The sequence below is a fragment of the Pararge aegeria genome, chromosome 16, assembly GCF_905163445.1.
Source record: "Pararge aegeria chromosome 16, ilParAegt1.1, whole genome shotgun sequence".
In the NCBI taxonomy this organism is placed as follows: domain Eukaryota; kingdom Metazoa; phylum Arthropoda; class Insecta; order Lepidoptera; family Nymphalidae; genus Pararge; species Pararge aegeria.
The window spans coordinates 4,808,288-4,830,627 of NC_053195.1; the positions used below are offsets into that span (position 1 = coordinate 4,808,288).

Sequence of the window (22,340 nt, forward strand, 5' to 3'; positions counted from 1 at the left end):
TATGATATTTAGGAACATGCATGATATGAATCTTACGAGAAACCATGTTACAACATAATATGATATATGGCAGGGGCAATTTCGGGATAGACCATTTCTTTATTTTAACAATTAGAGAAGATACAGAATTTTTTTCTAAGCGGTGACCTGATAACCTCATTACAAAATATCCAATGAGTAGACAACTGTCGCTATCAAAATATGCGTTATGTTTGACAAAGATTTGGCGACTTATTTAAAAAGTTTGTGAATCGGGCACCTGGCTGGTGGGAGGATTCGGCCGTGGCTAGTGACCATTCTACTGATATATATGACGTGAAACGACGACGCGACTCGGTACGATACCGCGTAGAAACTTCGTAGAATGTTACTTCATCATATCGACCCATTACCGACCCACTACAGGGCATGGGTCTCCTCTCACAATAGAGAACCCTCTCACAAGAGAGAGATGGGGAACCTTACCTTTGAGAACATTATGTAGAACTCTCAGGCATGCAGGTTTCCTCACGATGTTTTCCTTCACCGTCGAAGCAAGTGATATTTTTTATTACTTAACAAAAAATACACATAACTTAGAAAAGTTAGAGGTGCGTGCTGGGATTCGAACTCGGACCTAGTTGTGAAGTTGGGCTCCTAAAAAAGATGATTAAGTCGTGCGAAAAAAAAGCGTATTTTCTTATATGCATTGAGTAATAATTTATTCCTTTAGTCTGGAGAGTACGTTAGGCCGACGACAGTATGTAATTATAATTGTTAAAGTCAACCAACCTGCATTGCAGACCCATTGCTGGGCACAAGCCACCTCTTATATATAAAGCTTAGAGGTTGATATAGCCAAAATTAAAAAAAATAGAAAGAAGAGTATGGACTATCTTCTATTATTTGTATATAAATAAGAATTTATAAAAGAATAATAAATGAAGAATATAAAAATGATAATTTTCTTTATAAATAAAACAAAAACACATTAACTAGAATGCTTTCAAACTTTCGTTGTCGGAGAGCTTTTATTACCTAGGTACTAGAGTACCCAGCCCTCTTCGCCAGGCTAGATTTTGCTTTATTTTATTTAAGCAATAAACTTACATCATTAAATTTTTAATTTAAGTCTCATAATATATTAAATCATTTATTTCTCTCCGTATTCATTCTCTTCTATTCTCTTCTCGAGCGAGTGAAGATCATTATCTACACCCATGTACACTCAACAATAAAATCATAGTAAATAAAAGCTGTATTTGACAGTTCAAAAAAAGGAGTTCTCACCAAACGACGAGTCACCAAACTTTACAGGATTACTCGCCAGGTCAATTCGGAGATTCCCTGAAAGTTTCATTGAGATCGGTGCAGCCGTTTCGGAGCCTATTTATTTATTTTTATTTATTAGCTTTTCAAGGGAAACAAACAGTATAATTATACATAAAAGTAATGCCGTATTTTTGGATCACATAGACCAATGAAGTTTCCACAACTTGGATACTATACGGAACATAACCACACACTTTGTCTTTTATATATATAGATAGATATAGAAGATGTTACAAAAAAATTTAAATATTACCGATTTTTAGTAAAACTGTTGAAGAAATTTGCTCTACAGATTTGTTGTTCCGTTTCTTTTCTTTATCTATGTACCTACATATCTCTAATTTTCCATCTTAGCGACATCAAGGTCGTAGTACTTCACAAGAGATCAACAAGTAGACTGTAACGTAATTATGAAAAGAAATTGGGTTGTCTGGTATCTCTTCAGTGTCGCCAAAAGTTCACTGTACTTGCGAGAATTTTGTAGGCTGTGGTATTAACTGATAATTTGAGACACTCACCTTGGTATCTTTAAGCCATTTTAGGCCTTAAGCGTATTAGTGATAGGAATCGAAATTACGTAATTATTTTAAAGAATGCCAATTATATATTTTTATTGTTTACAGTTTACACTTGACTGATCATAATACCCTTGATAAGTGATGAATGATGATGCATTTATTTATAATATAATTGAATTCCACAGACCGTTATAAATTAATCTCTGGTATACCCACCAGAGAGATAATTTGGTTTAGGTATTCTACGGGCAAAGTCTTACCGCCAGGCGATTTAGCATTGTCGTACGATTTTGAGTTGAAAAGAATTACATTACTATCCTTATTTACTTATTATTAGCCTTTAAAAAGCCTTTGCACCCTAGCACAGAGTACTATTAGTATAAGTATTAAGTAGTTTCCTTGTGTTTTTTCCTATCGTGTGGTGTTGCTATAAAGTTTTTCTATTCTATTCTATACTTTCCTCATTACCAATATTATAAATGCGAAAGTGTGTTTGTTCGTTTGTCTGTTTTTCTTCCTAAACGCCTTAACTTAACCCATCAACTTGATTTTGGTTAAGATTTAGTTGAAAGTACGAGAGTGTGATGAAGTGGGCAACCCCACTCCCCAGCTCTGTAATACGAATTTTATTATTTTACTACCTGTATATTAAAATACGCTTGGCACTATACCGTTCTCTTGCTTTAAGACCTTTCTACAAAGGTTGCCTGTAAGAGCTTGCTTACAGCAATAGGGCTGCCTTTGCATGTCTATATTGTTTACTGTATACCCCTTAATGTTTCTTTTCTGTGTGTTTACGCGCAATAAAGTGTTTCTTCTTCTTCTTTTTCTTCTCTGTATTTATTGTCCAATGCTGTTTTACTTAATATTAATTTCCTCCGAAGCATATCATTGGACCATCGTCGCGTCTGCCTTCCAGCGCAGTACTTTGTACGGTGCACTCAACTTACAAAAGTGTTAAAGGTTGTACTGGAAAATACCTCAGTTGTGCTTGTATAAATGTCGCGGATGTGTGCAAAAGCGTTAACATGGCCCAGCTACCAGGCGACTGGTTAGAACAGGGTGAGGTTTTAGTCGGTACGGGTCCTACATAATTACCATGTCTCCCCGTGGCGCGGTGGTATCCATGAGGATTTCCCCACAAGAAAAAAAAAGTTGCTTGTATAAATGGATTCCCGCAAGTGCGGCTGCCAAATTATCAAGATAACCTTACCTAAGCTACCATACCAAGCAAAGCGATCGACCGGAAGACTTCTCCCTGCCAGCCGTGGTATCCAAAGAAAGTTCCTTGGAGTTGGGAGCAATGGTACTTTGCTGTGAAGACGAGTACGTAATGGGTGAGAGAAGAGTGGGCTCTTATTCGATCCCCTCCCTTATCCCGTCGCGTCGCGTGCCCCCTTAAACCTAAATTCCAGTAAACAAGGAGTCGGTCCACCGTCGGGAGATAATTAAAGAAACCTTCATTCATTCATCCCCAGCCTATTAATGTCCCACTGCAGGGCACATAGCTCGTCTCTCATAGAAGAGACAGTTTTAGAGCTTAGACCCACCGCGCTGCTCCAATGCGGGTTAGTGGGCTTTAACGACTATTACGAATGTATTTGTATACGTTATTTCGAACATCAACGATTAACTACTTCGCTTTAAAACTTTTCCCTTCCGAAAATTAACAGTCTCCTTTTTAAATGTGCCACTGAATTATAATTGTGAAATTTAAATAAACATATCCATTTTATTGGCCTCTATTCCTCACAAAATCTGATTTCAAATAGACTGTTTACAATAGCCAATACGAGTCCATGACCCAAACGCGGTCGGTATTGAATAATTGAGGTAGGTACTCAACCGATTGCCCCCTAGTGTCCGGTAGGTCAATCAATTCGACTACCTACCTAGCCGTTAAAGGAAACAATTATTTGATTTATAGCTGCTATATCTAATGAGCGCTTACTTAACGGGTCTTATAAGGAAGTTCACCCAGCAGGCGATGGAGTATCTCTTAATGATCAAAACAGACAGAGACAGTTCATCACCACCTTTAGGGATTTCTCCACTGTTTCGTGCCGCTTCTTTTGAGCGAATGCCTGCGATTCCGACGTGTCTAATCAGCCAACAAACTAGGTCGCCAGCAAGACCGTAGACAGAGGGTAAGTTTCGGGGGTTAATTAAAACGTGTTCGAGTTTTAATTTTTATTTCACAATCTTTTTGTGGGTCTATGAAGGTCCAACGTTTTTCCGTTTCCTTTTTTAAACAATTATTTATTTATAACCTGTTTTGATGATTACCAATAGACAATTATTATGCAGCATCCGCTTTATTACAATAAATGTCGATGGTCAGAGATGGATTAAGTATACGCTTATATAATATGATTCCTGAGGTGATTTTGGACCTACCAATGCATAAGTTTAAGGAATCTGTTAAAACACATTTATTACAGCGAGGTTACTATAAAATTGATGAATTTCTTAATGACAAGGTTGCTTGGAAGCATCCGGCTCTGCTTTCAGCTCTCATAAGATAGAAAAATGTATGTTAAAATGTAAATTGTTGATGTTGGAAAAGAGCAACTGCTGACTTTCTTGCCGGCTTCTTCTCGGTAGAATCTGCCTTCCGAACCGGTGGTAGTCACTACAAACGGACAGACTTGACGTTTCAAAAGTGCTTATATTGGGCCTACTTAAAATAAATGAATTTTGAATTTGAATTTGATCGTTGTCACAAATGTTATTTCTTTTTAACTTAGATTCTCAATTCAATTGTTTTTTTTAATGTTTGCTAGCTCAGAACTCCACTATGCATAACCGATTTGAAAAATAGATTTTTTGGTTTTTATTGTCTGGTCCAGATCTCGATACCCGCCGGAGTTAAATCCTCGCTACAGCTTCGGTAACCAGGGTTTACTAATGCTGTGTTTTACCATGAAGGGAACGTTATTGCTGATTTTGAGACCCAACATCGAAGGTCAATTGCTCCTCCAAGGTATGCGACCCGCCCGCAAAATAGTCTCCAAAATTAAGTCTTCAGGTATACAATTACAGAACCTATTTGTATGGGAAAATAAATATCAAAAACTATTGCTTATATTGCAAAACGTGGCAATAAAAAAATGGCAAGTGCGAATCAGAATCACGTATAAGGTTCCATACCATGGAAGTAAACATATGGATTTCTATTTTGTATTTTGTTTTTCTATTCCGCCGAGATTTCACATCACTATTAATTAGTTTAGTGAAACATGAAAAAAAGATATGATCGGCTAGTAGGCACTGTTCTTTTTTGTGATAAAGCCGGACATAGTTAGGCCTTTTGATTGCGTGTCCGATAAAAAAAGGTATCAGGATTTTTACATTTCACAATAATAAAGTACTTAGACTGACTTGGCATTCGATTATATTTATATTTCATTAGAAATCTATCCGGCTATTTTACCCAAACGTCCAGCTTTTTTACCTAAATGATCCCGCAAACTAGCTAATCTGTCCGGCTAGTAGGTTTCGCGACCTGGCAACCCTGCTTACAGAAATAGTTAACTAAGAATCTTTTCCATTTCTATTATAATAAAAATTAATGATTTTTCTTCTCTTTGCCAATATAAAATTTTCCTTCTTTCTATATATTTATCTCTATGTCATTTTTAACAAGCCTTTCCTCAACTCGGTACTGGCCGAATACCAGCGTTATGGATACATTAGTATCCGCAACATTCAGCTGAGTCAGAACCTTTTTATTGGCACATAGACTTAAGACTATTAATAATATTTTATTGGGTATTAAATTATAATTTTCTCCATATATGTCAGTTTGTTTTGTTCTGGTAAACAAAACATATTCTAATATATTCTATTCTATTCCGTACAACGGACTTAGCATATTTACCACTATTTATTATTTTATTAATTATTATTATTATATTTATATATTAAAATTTGAAAGACGTTTAAAGTTTCACCGGGGTTCGTTTTGAGCAATTTCGTGACGGAACCCTAAAGGGAGTTGGTGTTACAAAATTGTACCAAAACATTACCAAATAGTATTGTTGTTTTACTAAGACACAATAACGTCATTATACGGTTGCATGCTTAACTTTAGTTATCTTATCTTTTTTGTATTAACTTTGTTCCCTGATACAGTGGTTGACTCAAGATAACTTTGTTATGATTGCACAATAATAATATGCCAGTACATTTCATACGTGGAATAATTAGCTCACAGCTCTAGATATAGATAAGCACTGTAAGTGACTTGCAAGGTTTTATTTATAATGAAGTAATAAATAAGTGTAAGGTAGTTTTAAAACACCTAAATCATCTTAAATGTACAGGTTAGGGATGACAGGAGAGTTGAGTATTGATGACAAAGGGTATATACAACGTGTAAATAAAAACCGTAATAATACTTCACAGGCTTTCGAGATACATTATGTACCGTCTCTTAGATTTATCTAAGAAACCGAAAACCTAATAGTTTTTTAGTAAAACACTGCAATACTTTTTATTGAAATAAATCAGATACAGCCTAGCATCACATGCAAAGTTAAAGTTATGTGACTCAGTCTATCTTTAATAGGTACGCGTAACGTAGCGTAAGTACCTACTATGCGCGTGTTGGTATTTTATCTTCAATAGGGTTGTCATAAGTAGACACTAAGAGTGTTTTGAATTCGTTTGAAAAATAAATAAGTATGCTTCTTTTGATTTAATATTTTTACAGGGGAATATTATTTTTGAAATACTAGCGTACCCAGCCCGCTTCGCCGGGCTAGATTTTGCTTTATTTTATTTAAACAATAAACTTACATCATTAAATTTTTAATTTATTTCTCATAATATATTAAATCATTTAGTTCTCTCTGTATTCATTCACTTCTATTCTCTTGGGTGAAGATAATTATCTACACCCATGTACACCCAACAATAGAATATAATCATAGTAAATAAAAGCTGTATTTGACAGTTTGACAGTTCAAAAATAGGAGTGCTCCGATCGTCACCAAACTTTACAGGATTACTCGCCAGGTCAATCCAGAGATTCCCTGAAAGTTTCATTGAAATCGGTCCAGCCGTTTCGAAGCATATACGGAACATACCCACACACTTTCTCTTTTATATATACTTATAGATAGATACTTACGCATCCTTCAATATTATTTCGTAATTCTGTTACACTTTGAATACTGCTGGAGCTGGGAAAAATGGCTAATTTCATGCTATTGCATAAAAAAATATGCCAAATTAGGTATGCCACGGCCCACGACATGCATTTGGTGGTCAGCAGGCCAGAGGCTAGAGACGGTCCAGGCATATCATTTCCGTGGCTTATAACTTTTACAAGACAGTTTTATTAGACATACCTTAAAATCCTTTTAAAAGGATTACAATTCTTAAACAAGAACGTCAACAAAATTGATCATGCTGGACTCCTAAGCTTATATTTTGAGCTAAATGAACATTCACAGAAGCATTCAGAACAGCAGCATTCACCACGGACCTATACCTATACTAGCGGACCCCAACGTCATCTGTCGAGCTGATTTATGAATCTAAACCATCCAGGGTGCCACCCAAACGCATACCTACCAAAAAATTCATTCAAATCGGTCCAGCCGTTTAGGATGAGTTCAGGGACATACACACGCACACAAGAAATATATATATAAAGACGAGAATTTTATATATAAGATAAAGTTTTTGTGCCTTACAGAGTTTTGACCAGCTGTGCCCTCTTAACTCTTTTTAGTTTTTTTTATTTGTTCTTAAATCTTGGTTACCTATTGATGAGATTTGAATTTTTTTTGCTCTAATTATTTTTGTTGATTATTTTGTTTAGTAAAAGTTTATTTATTAATAATTATTTGTGTCTGATAATCACGCCTTCACACACTAATTTTACGTAGTCGTATTGAACAGTATGAGGGCCCGGAACTGGCAGATATGAACATTATGCAAGTCGCCCATTGTACAATAAACAATGGCGAAAGCAGAACATAACGCAGCCAGATGCCGAGCATGGCTATTAGCCATTTTGAATAGTATGGATATTATACTTTACCAACTGGTTAATCTGTGGAATGAGCTGCCGAGGGAAATAAGACAGTCCGAATCATTAAATATCTTTAAATAGCGGTTAAAAGACTATTTCCTGTCCTGTAGTAAAATATCCATGTAATTTTATGTGTATGTTTAAATAGTAATATGTATTTAAGTTTATATATTGATATATATATGTAGTATTAGTATGTATTGCATATGTAATGTATGTAATCAGCACAATATAGCCCTATAAATAAATATAGGTATTGCACTATCCCGTTTTATGTACCTAATATGTTTCTTCAACCAAAGGTTGTCTGGGGGAGATTGCTTCAAGCGATAAGGCCGCCTTTGTGCATATGTGTATTATAATTTTTGCCTCCCGCCCTGCTGGGGCTATCTCGCCCTCGCCCTACTCTCCCGGTGACGCCTTAGCAACCCCTCAGGTGGTTATCGGCAAGTGTCCATCCGAAAAAGAAAAAGAAGCATGAGCATAAAATGTATGGCGATGCCTCACAAGCAAACGCAGCGTTGGTCGGTCCCCAACGATCCCCGTTTAATGTTGTCGGTCGGTGATATGGACCGACAATATCAAACAGGTAGCTGGGAAACACTGGAAACAAGCGGCCCAGTACCGCGGATTTTGGAACACCCTACAAAAGACCTATGTCTTAAAGACTTGAAGACCTATGTCTTAAAGAATAGAAATCCCTCTATGTGTTGAGTAGGTACCTAAACAGGAAGATATTTAGTGATTATCATGATCATCATCATATCAACCGATAGACGTTCTCTGCTGGACATATTTCTTTTGTAGGGAGTTCCAAATTTCATGGTTTTGTGCCTCTTGGATGTTTTGAGATTAACTTGTTTCGAATGTGCAATTATTGTACTTAGCTGTTTACGCTGGCTGGAAATGACAGCTCTATTATCTAACGATGTACGTTGCGGCTTTTACGGCAATGTGCGATTAAGTTAAGACCTCTACGCTTGAAAGGTCGTTTATGAATATATTCTATAGACTTAAGATATATAGTTACAATTGTTTATCCTCATTGTCTATACATATATCGTTGATGTCTTTTTAATAGTTAACGTAGTTTGATATTAAAGACATCAACGCATTTTTTTTTTGTCGTGCCAGATTAGATTTTAAATACAGTTCTGGTGCGTTGAGCATTTGAATAGTCACTCGTGACAATGTAAAAAAAATATAGCCTTATTAAATAAAAATTCTACCAAACTCGCATCTCTCTTTATATTCTAAATTAGAAAATATGCTGTGGCCATGTGTCAGGCGGACATAATATACCAATATAGACTACAGAACCACAAGGATAGGCAGTCGACGAGATGGTAGGATTCGCCCACTAATGGGTCAGAACGGTTAGCCTGGGCTAGGAGACATTTTCTTCACGGGAAGGACAAAATGTTTTATCTGCTCCCAAATTAATTTGCTCTCAGAGTATCGCTCAAACTGGTGGAACTAACCAAAAATCTGATAAAAAAATAAACAAGTGCGTGCAATATGCCTAGTTTGTACTTGGTTCGAAATAACGAGGATTGATGTGCTGTACAGCCTGATGTATTTCACAGCAAAATAACGCACACTAAACTAATGTAAATTGTTAGATCTGTGGAAACCACAGTGGAATTATTACAATAGTAATTCAAAAGGCCGGAGACTCATTTTTAGTTCCAAGTTCTTTAGTCCTGTTTAGTTAAGTACTTTAAAGGAACTCTGAATATTGTAAATGGTACGTACTACCTATATCTTGATACGTGTATGTACTAGGTATGTATTACATCTACTTATCGATAATAAAATAGGTACCTATACTAAATACCTATCTACTGCTACAGTATAAGTAAATAATAACCATTTGTAACAATATAATTCAAGGTTCAGCGTAATAATTAAGATCGCCTTTATTCATTCGCGTTTCGAAGTGGTAGGTAGGTACTCTTCGCTGTGTTCACGTAATTAAGCACGTGACATGGAGTTAAAATTAATACTTGCGGCGTTACAGCTTTATTTATTTTATTTCAAGCGAACTTCCAGTGCAGGCATAGTCATCGTTATTAATATCTACAGCAAAATAAAGTGCGGTTCAGTTTCGTTTAAAAATAAGTGCCAATCGGAATTCTCAATCCGCTGCACATGCTGCATACACATCTGTGGAGCTTGAGGTTTTTGTATGGTGCGATTTTGCTGACATTTTTGTAAACGGAAACCCGTTGCCCGTTGCTTTATATAATATAGGTAAATATGTATATGAAACATGTGAGTCCGAGATTCTGAGGGCACATCTAAAACCATCTTAAATACGATTTACGAACATTTCCCATTAGTAAAATTAAAAAAGGGTATACCTATTTCTTTTGAAAATAGAAATTCTGTCTCTCTTTTGTTGACTGAAGAAATTATTGTGAACGTAATTATTATTATAGATGTCGCTACTATAGTCGTAAAAATGTAATAGGCCCGTTTTGACATTTGTCATCGCGACGTAACTAGTTATGGAACCATAAGACTCTGTACTCGATACTCACGATAAATCAATTCAAGTTTGTATCAGTACTTGATTGATATTATTTTGTATTGTAAAGTGTTCGTTCGTTCAAAGTATTCCTTTAACTTCACAACCAATACGCGTGACTGGCTGTTGATTATACGTCCACTTTTCAACATGTTGAAACAGAGTTAGTTCTATATAACAACAAACACAAAAATCTTATCAAATCACTATGTTTAAATTAATGTCCAAAATAGAAGAGTCATAGTTATCGTAATAGTAAACAATATATATCAAACTTAAACGAGCGCACAGTCAACTTTACAAGATGAGGAACGAAAAACTGCGCAGTGCGCGCGGGGACGCTTCAGTCATGTGCCGCTTGGTCAGATACATCATCTCAGACTCATTATTTAGAACCCATTTTGAGAACCAAGCTCATTCTTTGCAGTAAAGATAACTACACAATATTTAATTTCGATATTCAGTAAAAAACAGTAAAAAAATGGTTACAACTCTAGTATAAAAAAAAAAAAGACTGAGAACGTAACTGTTTTCGGAACGTTTCGCAACAATTATAAATTGCATGCTACTATGAAGTAAGCGCAAAAAGAATACTCGCGATATATTCTTTCATATTTTTTAACGTCCCAAAAAAATTTACGTATTTTTTAAAACACTGTATGTAATTGATTTTTATTTTTTTGTTTCTTTCAGTTTCGTTCCAAGTTACATTCTATGGTCTTGCACAAATGTCAAAACGGGCCTATTACATTTTTCCGACATTAGCCTCATGCATAGTGATAGGTCACGCCTCACGGCACTCAGTTTGACGTTTATTATCTTTATCGCACAAGAGTTTAAAAGTGTGTTATATTTACTTAGTGATTGCACATGATATCAAAAGTGTTTTCTAGTGAACCTCGTCTGCTATGACAAAAAAGATCGCTATGCTGCTGTGAATAAACCAAAAGCGATTCATAAATCGAGGTTGTTTAATATGGATCGATAGTTCATTGTTTGACGAACACAAGGTAATGGTCTTATTTATTTAAGACAAAAGGCAGAGGCTCCGTCCGTCCTTCACACGTTAGAACATCGTTATCAATGCACGTAACTGATCGGTTTATTTAGAGGTGATTATTGAAGGAACTAAGCAGTGCATGTAAGTACTCACGCTAAGAGCACGTCATTCGTAATTATTACACTTTTGAGACGTAAATTTTACTAATATTTGGTGAACTCTTCGCTGGTGGTGGTATTTTCGCTTTCTGCTACAGATTATTACATGTTAGTAACATATTAAAGCTTGCTAACCAGTGTTATCATGTACTAGTAACTTGTATCATGGCTAATGCAAGAAATAGAGTTAACTCATCCAAAACTGTGTCAAAGAGAGTAAAAGGGAGTGGTAAAATTGGTAAACACAAACAATCGTTATCAGGTTTTCGTAATGTCAGGACACGCTCTGTCACGAAAAATACTTTACAGTTAAAAGAAAAGGTCAAATCTACGTTAAATCAGCCTGGTAAGAACAATTTACAGGACACAGTGCTCATAACAAATTCCAAACTAAAAAGAAATTTTCGTATAGTGAAGGATACATTTTTCAATGAAAATGGAATCATTAAAAGAAAAAACAAAGATAATTTAAGAATTTGCAATGATATTTTGAAAAATGAATTATTGATACAAGATAAAAAGGTAAAGCCAAAAACTAAAGCTGAAAAAAGTGGTTCAAACAACAATAGCATCATAGCCAGTGAGAAAAAGTCTAACAGTGCAAAAGTATTGGAAATTAATGCAAAAACTAAAGTGCAGAAAACCACAAAGAGACACCAGGGTCGAAGTCTACGTGCACGTAAATATCCACAAAACAACCGGAAACCTAAAAAAGGACTTTTCCAATGTGATTATTGCCAAAAACAATTTGATAACAAATCGTCAATAAGAAGACATGTGTATTTACATCTTAATGTCAAGACATTTCCATGCAGTCAATGCAAAAAGGTGTTCCGAAAGCAACTATACTTGTCAGCTCATGTCACAAGACAACACCCTGATTGGGGTCAACATTACATGTGCAACTTATGTGATAAACCTTTTTTGATGAGAGAAAACCTTATAGCACATATGGCTTCACACACTAACACTGAAACAATGTTCAAGTGCATATACTGTAAAGAGAAATATTCTAATCAAAATGATTTAATAAAACATGAAAAGCAACATCTTGTCTGTGGCATGTACTACTGCATAATATGCCAACAAAGCTTTGACTGCAGGAATAAGCTGTCAATGCATTTCAAGACACATCTCAAAGTTAAAGACTTCATTTGTCAGCATTGTGGTAAGGAGTTTTTACGCATGAATTCTATGAGGCGTCATGTACAAATCAGTCATGCTGGTGTAAGAATTCAGTGTACTATATGTAAGAAGTACTTAAAGGGTCATCTGACTGAACACATGCGTACACATGAGAATCAACGCCCCCATAAATGCCCAGACTGTGGACAGTCCTTCACACAGTCAACTCAGCTGACTGTCCATCGCCGTTCACATACAGGAACCCGTCCCTATGCTTGCAGGATATGTAAACGGCCATTCACTCATTCTAATGCACTCATGTTGCATATCCGACGTCATACTGGTGAAAAGCCATTCCAATGCGCGATGTGCCCAATGTTCTTTTCACAATTACCACACATGAAAGCCCACATGAGAACAATTCATGGTAAAGAAAACCCTTATAAGTGTAAAAAGTGTCAACAGTTTTTTAAATTGAAAGTTGATATCGAGAACCATGCAAAGGTCTGTAAAGTGGGAGAGAAGGAACTATCCTTTGAGGAGAAGATTGAAGCTTCAGTCAAGGTGCAAGAGGAAGACGTTGTCGAGTCAGTCATGACTTTGTCACGGATGAGATTCTTATTGGCTCTCCTGCTAACCATGATTGCAACCAAAGAAAAACTCCATTACTTAGGTGCGTAGTTTTATTATTTTAATATTTTACACACAAAATAAATGCACTTGACATTTTTATTTTATTGGTGTGACCTAAGCTTTCTGTGTGTGTGTTCAGTGAGCTGATTTCAATTTGGTGGTTCACAATATTCATTTCATTTGTGGAAATAATCTAGGATTCCTTTTTTTTTATAAAGTAAAAATTAAATTATTCATTTCAGCCTTTAAACTTAAAAAACCTTTTGTAAAAGACACCATTGGGAGATTTTCAGTTTCATCATGTGTTCATTGAATTTGATTATAAGTACACTTAAAAATGTTTTTGAGACAACATTCTGAGCACCGTCACTGATAATATCTATAATACTTTAAATCCATTAATCATGGGATTTTATAAAAAGACATTATGGACTTTCTTATGGGTCGGAAATATTTTGAGAGAGTGGTCTGTGTGCTTTTGTGGTGTGTCTACCTCTACTACTATACTTCTACGAGTGTTTTCATTAGCACACATATTGCATAGATTGACCATCTGGCGTTTTTATTCTAGCAAACATCTTCGCCATTGTATTACATGGCAAGCAAAGACATCGTACAGAATTGGGTTATATATTGATGAGTGAGTTCATTTACCATTTAGTTTATAATAATGGTGCTGGTCGGTGAAGGGCTTGGATTTGTGCTGTTATGATTTATTTTCTAGCTTTTAATAGGTACTGGTAAGTTTTAAGGTGAGGTGGTGGATGGATGTTATAATCCTCTTAAATTTAAGAGGTGATAGAAATTGGTCAAATGGCATTTAGGTTATATACATGCTCCCAGCTTATTTTTATAATTATTAAAATTGGACTGGTGTAATTTATCTGCAAAAAAAGGAAATTGTATAGTTCAGAAAATCCCTATAATATTTCACTGTATATTTTTTTACTTCAGTTTACCTTTCTTTAGTTTTGTAACTGTAAATATTACCAAAATAAATTATTTTGCCATAGATTCTAAAGTCCTTATTTTCATACAGGTTTCAATAAACGTCTCATAGATGATCTACTTGTGGAATCGCTGGAGGCTATGGGCCACCATCCTTGCAATGATGAGACCCTAGCACCGTTAAAACGTCTGAAAACAAATATAGAGATATTATTGAACGGAACGGTACCAAAGGAACAGATGGCAAAGTTTAAGAAGGAACAGAAACGAACAGAGGATATTCTGGAACTTCTTACTGATGAGAAGAAATAGGTAAATTGCATGATATGAGTATATCTTTGTTCTTCATGAATACATGGAATGAAGATATACTCACAGCCTTCGGTATTGTGGGATGAGAATTTTTAGCTGTCTTTTATATTACTGATACAATTACAAGGTTAGTTGGAAAAGGCGTTACCAATGGGATATTCCAGTCTATAATAATAAAAAATTTTTGTTTCATAACACTTTCCTAGAATCGACCCAGCAACTTTCTTAAAAAATATCCGGTCACAACATTAACATCAGCTGTATTTTCAATAATTAAAGGTCACAGATTGTTATGGTAACAGAAAAAAGTTACACTAGATTATAAAAACGTGCCAAGTGCCGATAAATGCTATTAGTAATTGAAGTATGTTTTACAGCAAAACAAAGTGACTGACTAAATTATCCGTTTTAGACAGCTCAGTAAAGTGCGCGCTGACACACACATGAGGGCACATGCACCCAACACGCACATAAGCGAACAGACACACACTCTTACACTCACACGTATGTACACACGCACGCACGCACGCACACACACTCACACACGCGCTGTGATGTTCGTTTTTGGAATCTGTATTTATGCCCAATGGATGACATTTTAAATTTAGATTAAAAATTTCATCTTATGGGCATAAATATATATCATACATGAAACATTATGTTGCTGTTAAATAATACTTTTTGAAGGTGGTGCAGTAATTCATAATTACCTTGTAAGTTGTGTAATGTTATGTAACTGAATAACATCATTATTTATTTTACTTTTTGATTTAATTATCAGTAGCATAAAATTATTGGAATTCCATCCTATTTATTGCGCACATAAACATCACATTTTTTCTTTATATTTAAGAAGTTAAATTTTATAAATGCAAGTATATTGTTATATCTTATAAAAATGGAGAGTTTTGTTAATATTGTGTTTAATATTTTTTCGTTAATTCAGTCTAATTTCTTTAGTCCATGAAAATATTTGTTGAATATATATTTACAAAAATCTGGAATTCAAAAAGTAATACACACTTTATATTATCCCTAGATGAACTCATGTCGTGAGATATTTTATATCTTTATTAAATTAAATAATTCATGACTTGTGAAATCATAGGATATTAAATATGCCTTCTAATTTTTTTCTATTAGTAAAACAAATTCGCTTACTCGGAATTCGAGTCAATTGTATTAGGGCATCCAAAAAGCTAAATTCCTAAATACGTAGCAAAAATTTTTTTTCTTTTTTAAATTTGCTCCCATTTTAAAATTGAGTTGCTTAAAAATAAGGATTAAATAAGTTTGACACAGAACTAACAACATACAGAGACTGTGTACACGACTAATATTTAAGCATCAAAAACCACTCTATTTTAGTAGTTTTTCTATGAATTGTATTGCGTCGAAAGAGCGCCATCTAGGGACCAGAGGTGGCTCTTTCGACGCCATACAAATAATAAGTAGTTAACTTTTACGCGATTTAAAAGATAAAATATCTCATTATATAAATATCTTCAACTACTAAATGGAATGAATTGACTAACCCCCTGTTCGCGACCACTAAAATAGAGTGGTTTTTGGTGTTCTAAACGTTTACCATAAAAGAGAAAAAGTTTGTGAGCTAGCAACATTCCGCGGGTGTGAAGTCGCGGGGGTCATTTTCACTGGTTTTGGACACAATGCACTTAATGCAATATGGCTGAATAAGGGATCTGTATGTTTTTAATTCTAGTAGTAATATAAAATAAAGACAAATCAAATGTAAGGCTTGCCATAAAAACTAAGAAGTGATAAGTCCAAAGTTTTTAATTTATTGTATTATTCTAATGTTATTTTACTAATAACTATTTGATATTATTATAAACGACATGTTTATTTCAGTGTTAAATTAATCAAAAGGTGCAACCTTTTTATGAGATAAAATTTTACAAAAACTTTTAAGTTTACAATAAAATCCAAAGACAGGAATATGAAAATAAAACAATATAGATTAAAGGCAATGACTTTTAATAGATATTATAACTAATTGTAGGATTGTAATAAAAAATAAGAATAAGTGTCTAGAATATTTTATCGTTTTAATTTATTTATTACTACGTTTGTGCCATTAGTTGATGTTATATTTTTGTTTGGGTAGAATTTTTAAATCTACAATATACTATTCACATTTAGGTTATTGGTTCCCCTTTTATAATTTAACGTTAATTATTTGTGTATTGATTTAAGTTTTAACAAATGCAAATACTTTATTGCCAGTGCCATTCCTTGTTTATTTGCATGTTTGGTTAAATTAAGTTAAAATAGTTTATAGTTATGTTTAATACACTTTCAATATCTTCTTATTAATATTAGAAAAAATATGCCTAATATGGTCATATCACTAACATTTTAGCAAAGAAAAAAAATCATAAAATGCTTATTCATCTTATGATTGAGCTTAACCACCTCTTAACAGTTTTTTAAGAATAAATTAAATCAAAATAACATAAATTATCAACCAATATTTTCTACCTACATAAAATAAAATGCTATGGCCTTAGATTATGTTAAATATTTGAAATAAACGTCGCTCGTAATAGACAATAACTTAAATATAAATTTATTTATTTTCAATTAGTGAGGAGCAATATAAAATATATAGTTATGTAAGAGGTAGTTGGATTGATTATTTCTGACATGGCATTATAAGCAATAAAAAGTATATAGTTTTCTAGTTTGATCACAAAAAAGCTGAAAAGTATGAATTTTGTCCTCTTCTCAATGTGTTTTGCTTCGCAAAGTTCGAAATATTCGGGTTTGTAATCTAAGGCTTCGGGTTGTGCTAAAAAAGTTAAATTTAAAACTGGTAATGAGCATAAATGCTCTCAAACTACGTGAATATAATATTATTATAAAGATGGCTAAAAGGTGTCAAAAAGCAATTTTTCTTCATCACTTAGTCCGTTGGAGCTTGATTGGTGAAATCCAAATGTGTTTGCTCCATTTCATAAAGCATATTTTGTAATATTTATTTCAAAATTTTAATTATTTTAATCTCCTGTAAAGTTAAAAAAAATAATCGCTAAAACAAAAAAACTCTATATACCTAATATAGTAGTTAGGTCAATATCTCACTAAGACACCATGGTCGCGCCATAGGTCTCGCTACCAACGAGTACAAAACGAAAAACAACAAAGAAGGGGAATCGTTAGTTTTTAAATTGGCGTCAAAGAATTAGTACTGCTTTTACTATACGTACAAGTATTGTGCGGGAGAAGCGCCCTGTTAGTTCAACTGGTGTTTGAATGAGTGAGACACCGAACATCTATACGTATCCGCCACTAAATTGGTTTCGCAACCAATTGAACACAAGCTCATGTACTCTCTATAGAACTGTATAGATTTTTTTGGTAGCGCAATGGGTTGCACCGTCACTGGTGTCCTAGTGAGATGGGGACCCATATCGCGGTGTTTTTAATTAAAATAGACAATGTTTATCATTTATGACGTAGTCTTTAACAATGGTTACAAAGATATATAAATAAAGAGATATATTAATATTATTAGTGAATCAAGTGTTCAAAGTGTGCATCCTCTAGGTACTGCCTATACGTTACTGAGCTAGCTTAAGATAATAATATATTATTGTAACGTTTTATGAAACATACTATACATATAAAATATTTAGCGCCATTTGTATATTCGTCGGCTCAAATAGTTTGCACTGCACCCACCCATGAAAATAACGAAATAGGTATTTAATCATTTAGTACCTAGGTTATTTCAATTGTCTTACATCATTTACAATAATCAAACCTCTTTCACAAAAATACCATCGACGCGCGCGCACCAATGTGCGGGTGTACTTGCCGAGTCTTTGAAGTAGCCGGCGCCCGCCGTCCAGCCCGAGCCGACTGCAGCTTTCAAATTATTTGAACGAACGAATTGTTAAGTGTTAGTGCATAGGTATATAACATTTCATACAAAACGCTCACGCCCATCCAAAACCTCACGACGTGAGCGCATTCGTTTGTAAACACTTGCCGTCGAGTTGCATCTTTTGCCAATAACGATATCGCGTATTAAAATCCCGTGAGCAAGAAGGCCTTAGCTTCATTCTGGGCTTTTGACAGTCCTTCCGAAACTCAGCAACGAAGCCCGACGTCGGTGCTAAATGCTACCTTAGATTTTCGATAAGTCATAGTCTAGCGCGTGTGCTGAGTATATTAATGGCAGATTCATCATATTGACGTTTCTGGCTCTGAGACATTATTTGAATCGTGCCTGTTCATTGTGTTATGGGTCTTACCGAATGATGTTTAGGTTGAATTTAGCTTGCGTTATCTTTATGTTTGAAAACATTGTAATAGCGAACCATAGTTAAGCCAAGCTTCATTCTATTAAAATTTTTCGCCGTGCTGTAGAGTAGTTTCTAGTAAACGTTAACAAAGTAAATATTGATGATAATTCTGCTATACATAAATCTCTAATCGAAACCAAACTAAATTGTCAGTTCTATAACAGTACTGTATTCCCTTTTCCAGGGGAAACAATGCGAAAACCAATTCAGGGAAGTTCAGAGATTTGTGTATAAAATAATTCTGTGACTTGAGTGTATGAATTTGTTATAAAACAATACGTACTAGCGGCGTTAATATAGTAAAGTAGCTAGGTATGTGAGAAGGTATGTTAACATAATTTAATATCACACTAGCCTAGAGTAATATCTCGTAGCGTCAGTGCAGCCTGTTATGTTCAAAAATGGAATAATATTTATCAGATTCTTACTATCTGTTTTCTACATTACACCAGGGTTTAAGGATATACAGGGGTCCGATGATGCCTTCTAGATAGAGAAAACGCGCGATAACGTGGGGCGAGGAAGGACCACTTGTCGGCCTCTGTAATAAAGGTTCAGACGCTGCTGTCTAGACCATGGCGGCATTTACCAAGAGATCAGGGGCGTCGAATAACTCTGTATATCTTTATACTGTAACAGGTGTAGACTTATTTAGTTTTCGTAAATTAGTTAACAATACCGCGTAAGTGAAATTACCAAAAATACGCAAAAATAAAACAGGTAAACACTTATTATTAAGAAAAACTTTTTTTTTAACATTACAGACAGTTTTTAAATGCCATTTTGCGTTCCTGTATAAAATTATAAGAGAATATTATAACTGATTATTGTGTCTCCTAAAAAATATGCTAATTTGGCTTGCGCGGTTGTGTTAGCTAAGCGACGTTTTGCCAGATGTCTTATATTTGCGTATTGCAATGCTAGGTAATTATTTGAACCATATCATTCAGATACAACTGTGTATGTTATTTATATTTTATTCATGAAGCAAATACCAGAATTAATTATCGTTTATTACACATTATAGAATAAGTAATATATTCATTAGATAATTTATCATATACCTAGTTGCATTATATGTACGTTTAGGTGTATCGTGACTTGTTGAAGTTTAGCTGAATTCCGACGCTGATACATCTCAATACACCTTAAACAATATCGATGCTTGAAGATAAGTGCACACAATCGATTTTGTTCTGTGGAGCATATACGTACGTGAGACCATTCTTTATTAAATAGGTACTAGAGTGTTGTCATTCTTATCAGAAAAGTAAATTATATTGGGCAATTAGATAAAAAAAAACGGAATACCCGGCTGTGATAGAAACAGGTTTGTCAAGTAAAAAATAAAATATTTTACAGAATAAATATAATAACATTTTGTCTGATAGATATTTTATGACGTCATCTCGTATAATTGTGGAACTCAACACTTCACGCCATCGAAACGCCACCAGTGATGGTGTCAAGGGCACTAAGTAACGCATAAAATATTCTATATAATTTTTTGGCCGTCAAAAATTATGTTAAAGTTCAAACATGTTATGTTATACGGCATTTTTTTATGATATATTCAACAAGATAAAATTTAACATTCTGTGGTGGACAAATACCTAAATTAAACTGACAAGGTTGTCAGTATTATAAGTGTAAAAAATTATATCCCTTTCATTGGTGTCAATGCCTTTGTACACAAAGCTCAAATATCTTTGAGCTACACTAAATTGACAGTCTAAATGATCAAAATTAAAAATATAATAAAAATTTGGTTTAGTTTAAAGATTTGTGTATTGCAGAATTGACACCAAATTTGTGTATTGCAGAATTGACACCCACATTATCTCAAAGCCATCCTACCTACACTTTTGCGTAGATATTACTATGGCACTCCCATTCTACTAGTAATTATTATCTTAGTCGGGTACCTAATTTATCTGTTCACAATTCTCTAACTAAATTGGCAAGTAAAGTATTGCTATCCCTTTCACCATGTTCTCTTGAAAAAGACAGCGCCATTTTTAAACAAGGTAATTTACTTTTCACTGACGATGACACTCACGACTTTTTTTGTCCAAATGTTAAACATTCTTGCCAATTTAAATTTTTTCAAAAAGCGTTAACCAAAGAAAGCGCCCACCTGATTTTTTGGCAATAATATATAAATTACGAGAATATATTATATTATACAACTTAAGTTAACACGATTCATGTACAAAATAGTTTGTGAAATAAAATAGCCAAAGCCGTGTTTGTATTTTATAGGTGAAAATATATTTTTGTGTAAAGAAATCTCATGTGTTATGGCTTAGTATACCAAAGAATAACCAAGTAGGTAAATAAATGTTTGAATGTGCATTCAATTCGATTTTTTATTTATTACCTAGTTTCAGCCAAATAAATGAAAGCTGCAATCTGCACATAAAATACGATTCTCTACATTGAAGTAGATTGCGTATTTTGTCAATCTACTAAATGGTATACAATGAATTTAAAAACGCCCAATTAATTTCAAACTTAAATGGAAGCAAAGGTATATTTTGGGCGTTGGATTAGTGGTTAGCATGTTTCCCTATGAATACTGATGTCTTTTGTTCGATCTAAGGGTAGTATAAGCTGTTTACCTTTTTTGTAGCCCTACTACGAGAATCCTAGATGAGTCCTCTATCTCACATAATCTTTAAAACAGTAATCACTCTGCTACTGGATGTATGAAAGGAGCAAGTTCATAGGACAGGCTGAGTAGATAAACTCTTTAATAATTTAAAAAATCATCAAAAATGGATAAGATTTGACGGAGATAAGGAGTGACATCATCAAGTGGCGTCGAAGTGATAACTTTCATATTATCATAAGTAATAAATTATAAGGGTCTTCTCATCAATCTTTGAAAACAAATTAACCTAAACACGTTTTAAGAGTTTTGTCTTACCCTAAATAGTTTTAAATTAGAAAATCCCTTTTGAATTAGGATAAATGTGCATTTAATTTCACATTAGGGAAAATAAAAATAATAACGTGCACGTTATTGATTGATTTTGTTGTGCTTGTATTGCAAAAACGTGCCATTGTACCATACATTCTAGTCATCAATAAAACATCTACATGATACTATAGTCGGAAAAATGTAATAGGCCCGTTTTGACATTTGTGCAAGACCATAGAAAGTAACTTGGAACAAAAATGAAAGATACAAAAAAATAAAAATCAATTACATACAGTGTTTTAAAAAATACGTAAATTTTTTTGGGACGTTAAATAATATGAAAGAATATATCGCGAGTATTCTTTTTGCGCTTACTTCATAGTATCATGCAATTTATAATTGTTGCGAAACGTTCCAAAAACAGTTACGTTCTCAGTCTTTTTTTTTTTTATAATAGAGCTGTAACCATTTTTTTACTGAATATCGAAATTAAATATTGTGTAGTTAT

At 34.1% G+C, this 22,340-nt stretch overlaps 1 protein-coding gene across 2 annotated transcripts; it reads left to right on the forward strand.

The window, feature by feature from the left end:
- The first annotated feature begins 11,174 nt into the window (after positions 1 to 11,174).
- Positions 11,175 to 16,523, forward strand: LOC120630474 (zinc finger protein 260-like). 2 transcript variants are annotated; one of them, XM_039899715.1, is made up of 4 exons: positions 11,175 to 13,358; positions 13,890 to 13,958; positions 14,358 to 14,578; positions 16,451 to 16,523. In XM_039899715.1, exons 1-3 carry the CDS (start codon positions 11,726 to 11,728, stop codon positions 14,576 to 14,578), a joined length of 1,923 nt encoding a protein of 640 aa, XP_039755649.1. In that variant the 5' UTR covers positions 11,175 to 11,725; the 3' UTR covers positions 16,451 to 16,523. The 2 variants fall into 2 exon arrangements, with proteins under 2 accessions (XP_039755649.1, XP_039755650.1); XM_039899716.1 differs by lacking the exons at positions 13,890 to 13,958; positions 16,451 to 16,523 and having other exon boundaries at positions 14,358 to 16,431.
- Positions 16,524 to 22,340: the final 5,817 nt, after the last annotated feature.

Coding starts and splice junctions, on each gene's coding strand:
- LOC120630474 (XM_039899715.1), top strand. CDS start 11,726: ATGGCTAATGCAAGAAATAGAGTTAACTCATCCAAAACTGTGTCAAAG. Junction 13,359..13,889: donor AGAAAAACTCCATTACTTAG/GTGCGTAGTTTT, acceptor TTTTTATTCTAG/CAAACATCTTCGCCATTGTA. Junction 13,959..14,357: donor ATTGGGTTATATATTGATGA/GTGAGTTCATTT, acceptor ATTTTCATACAG/GTTTCAATAAACGTCTCATA.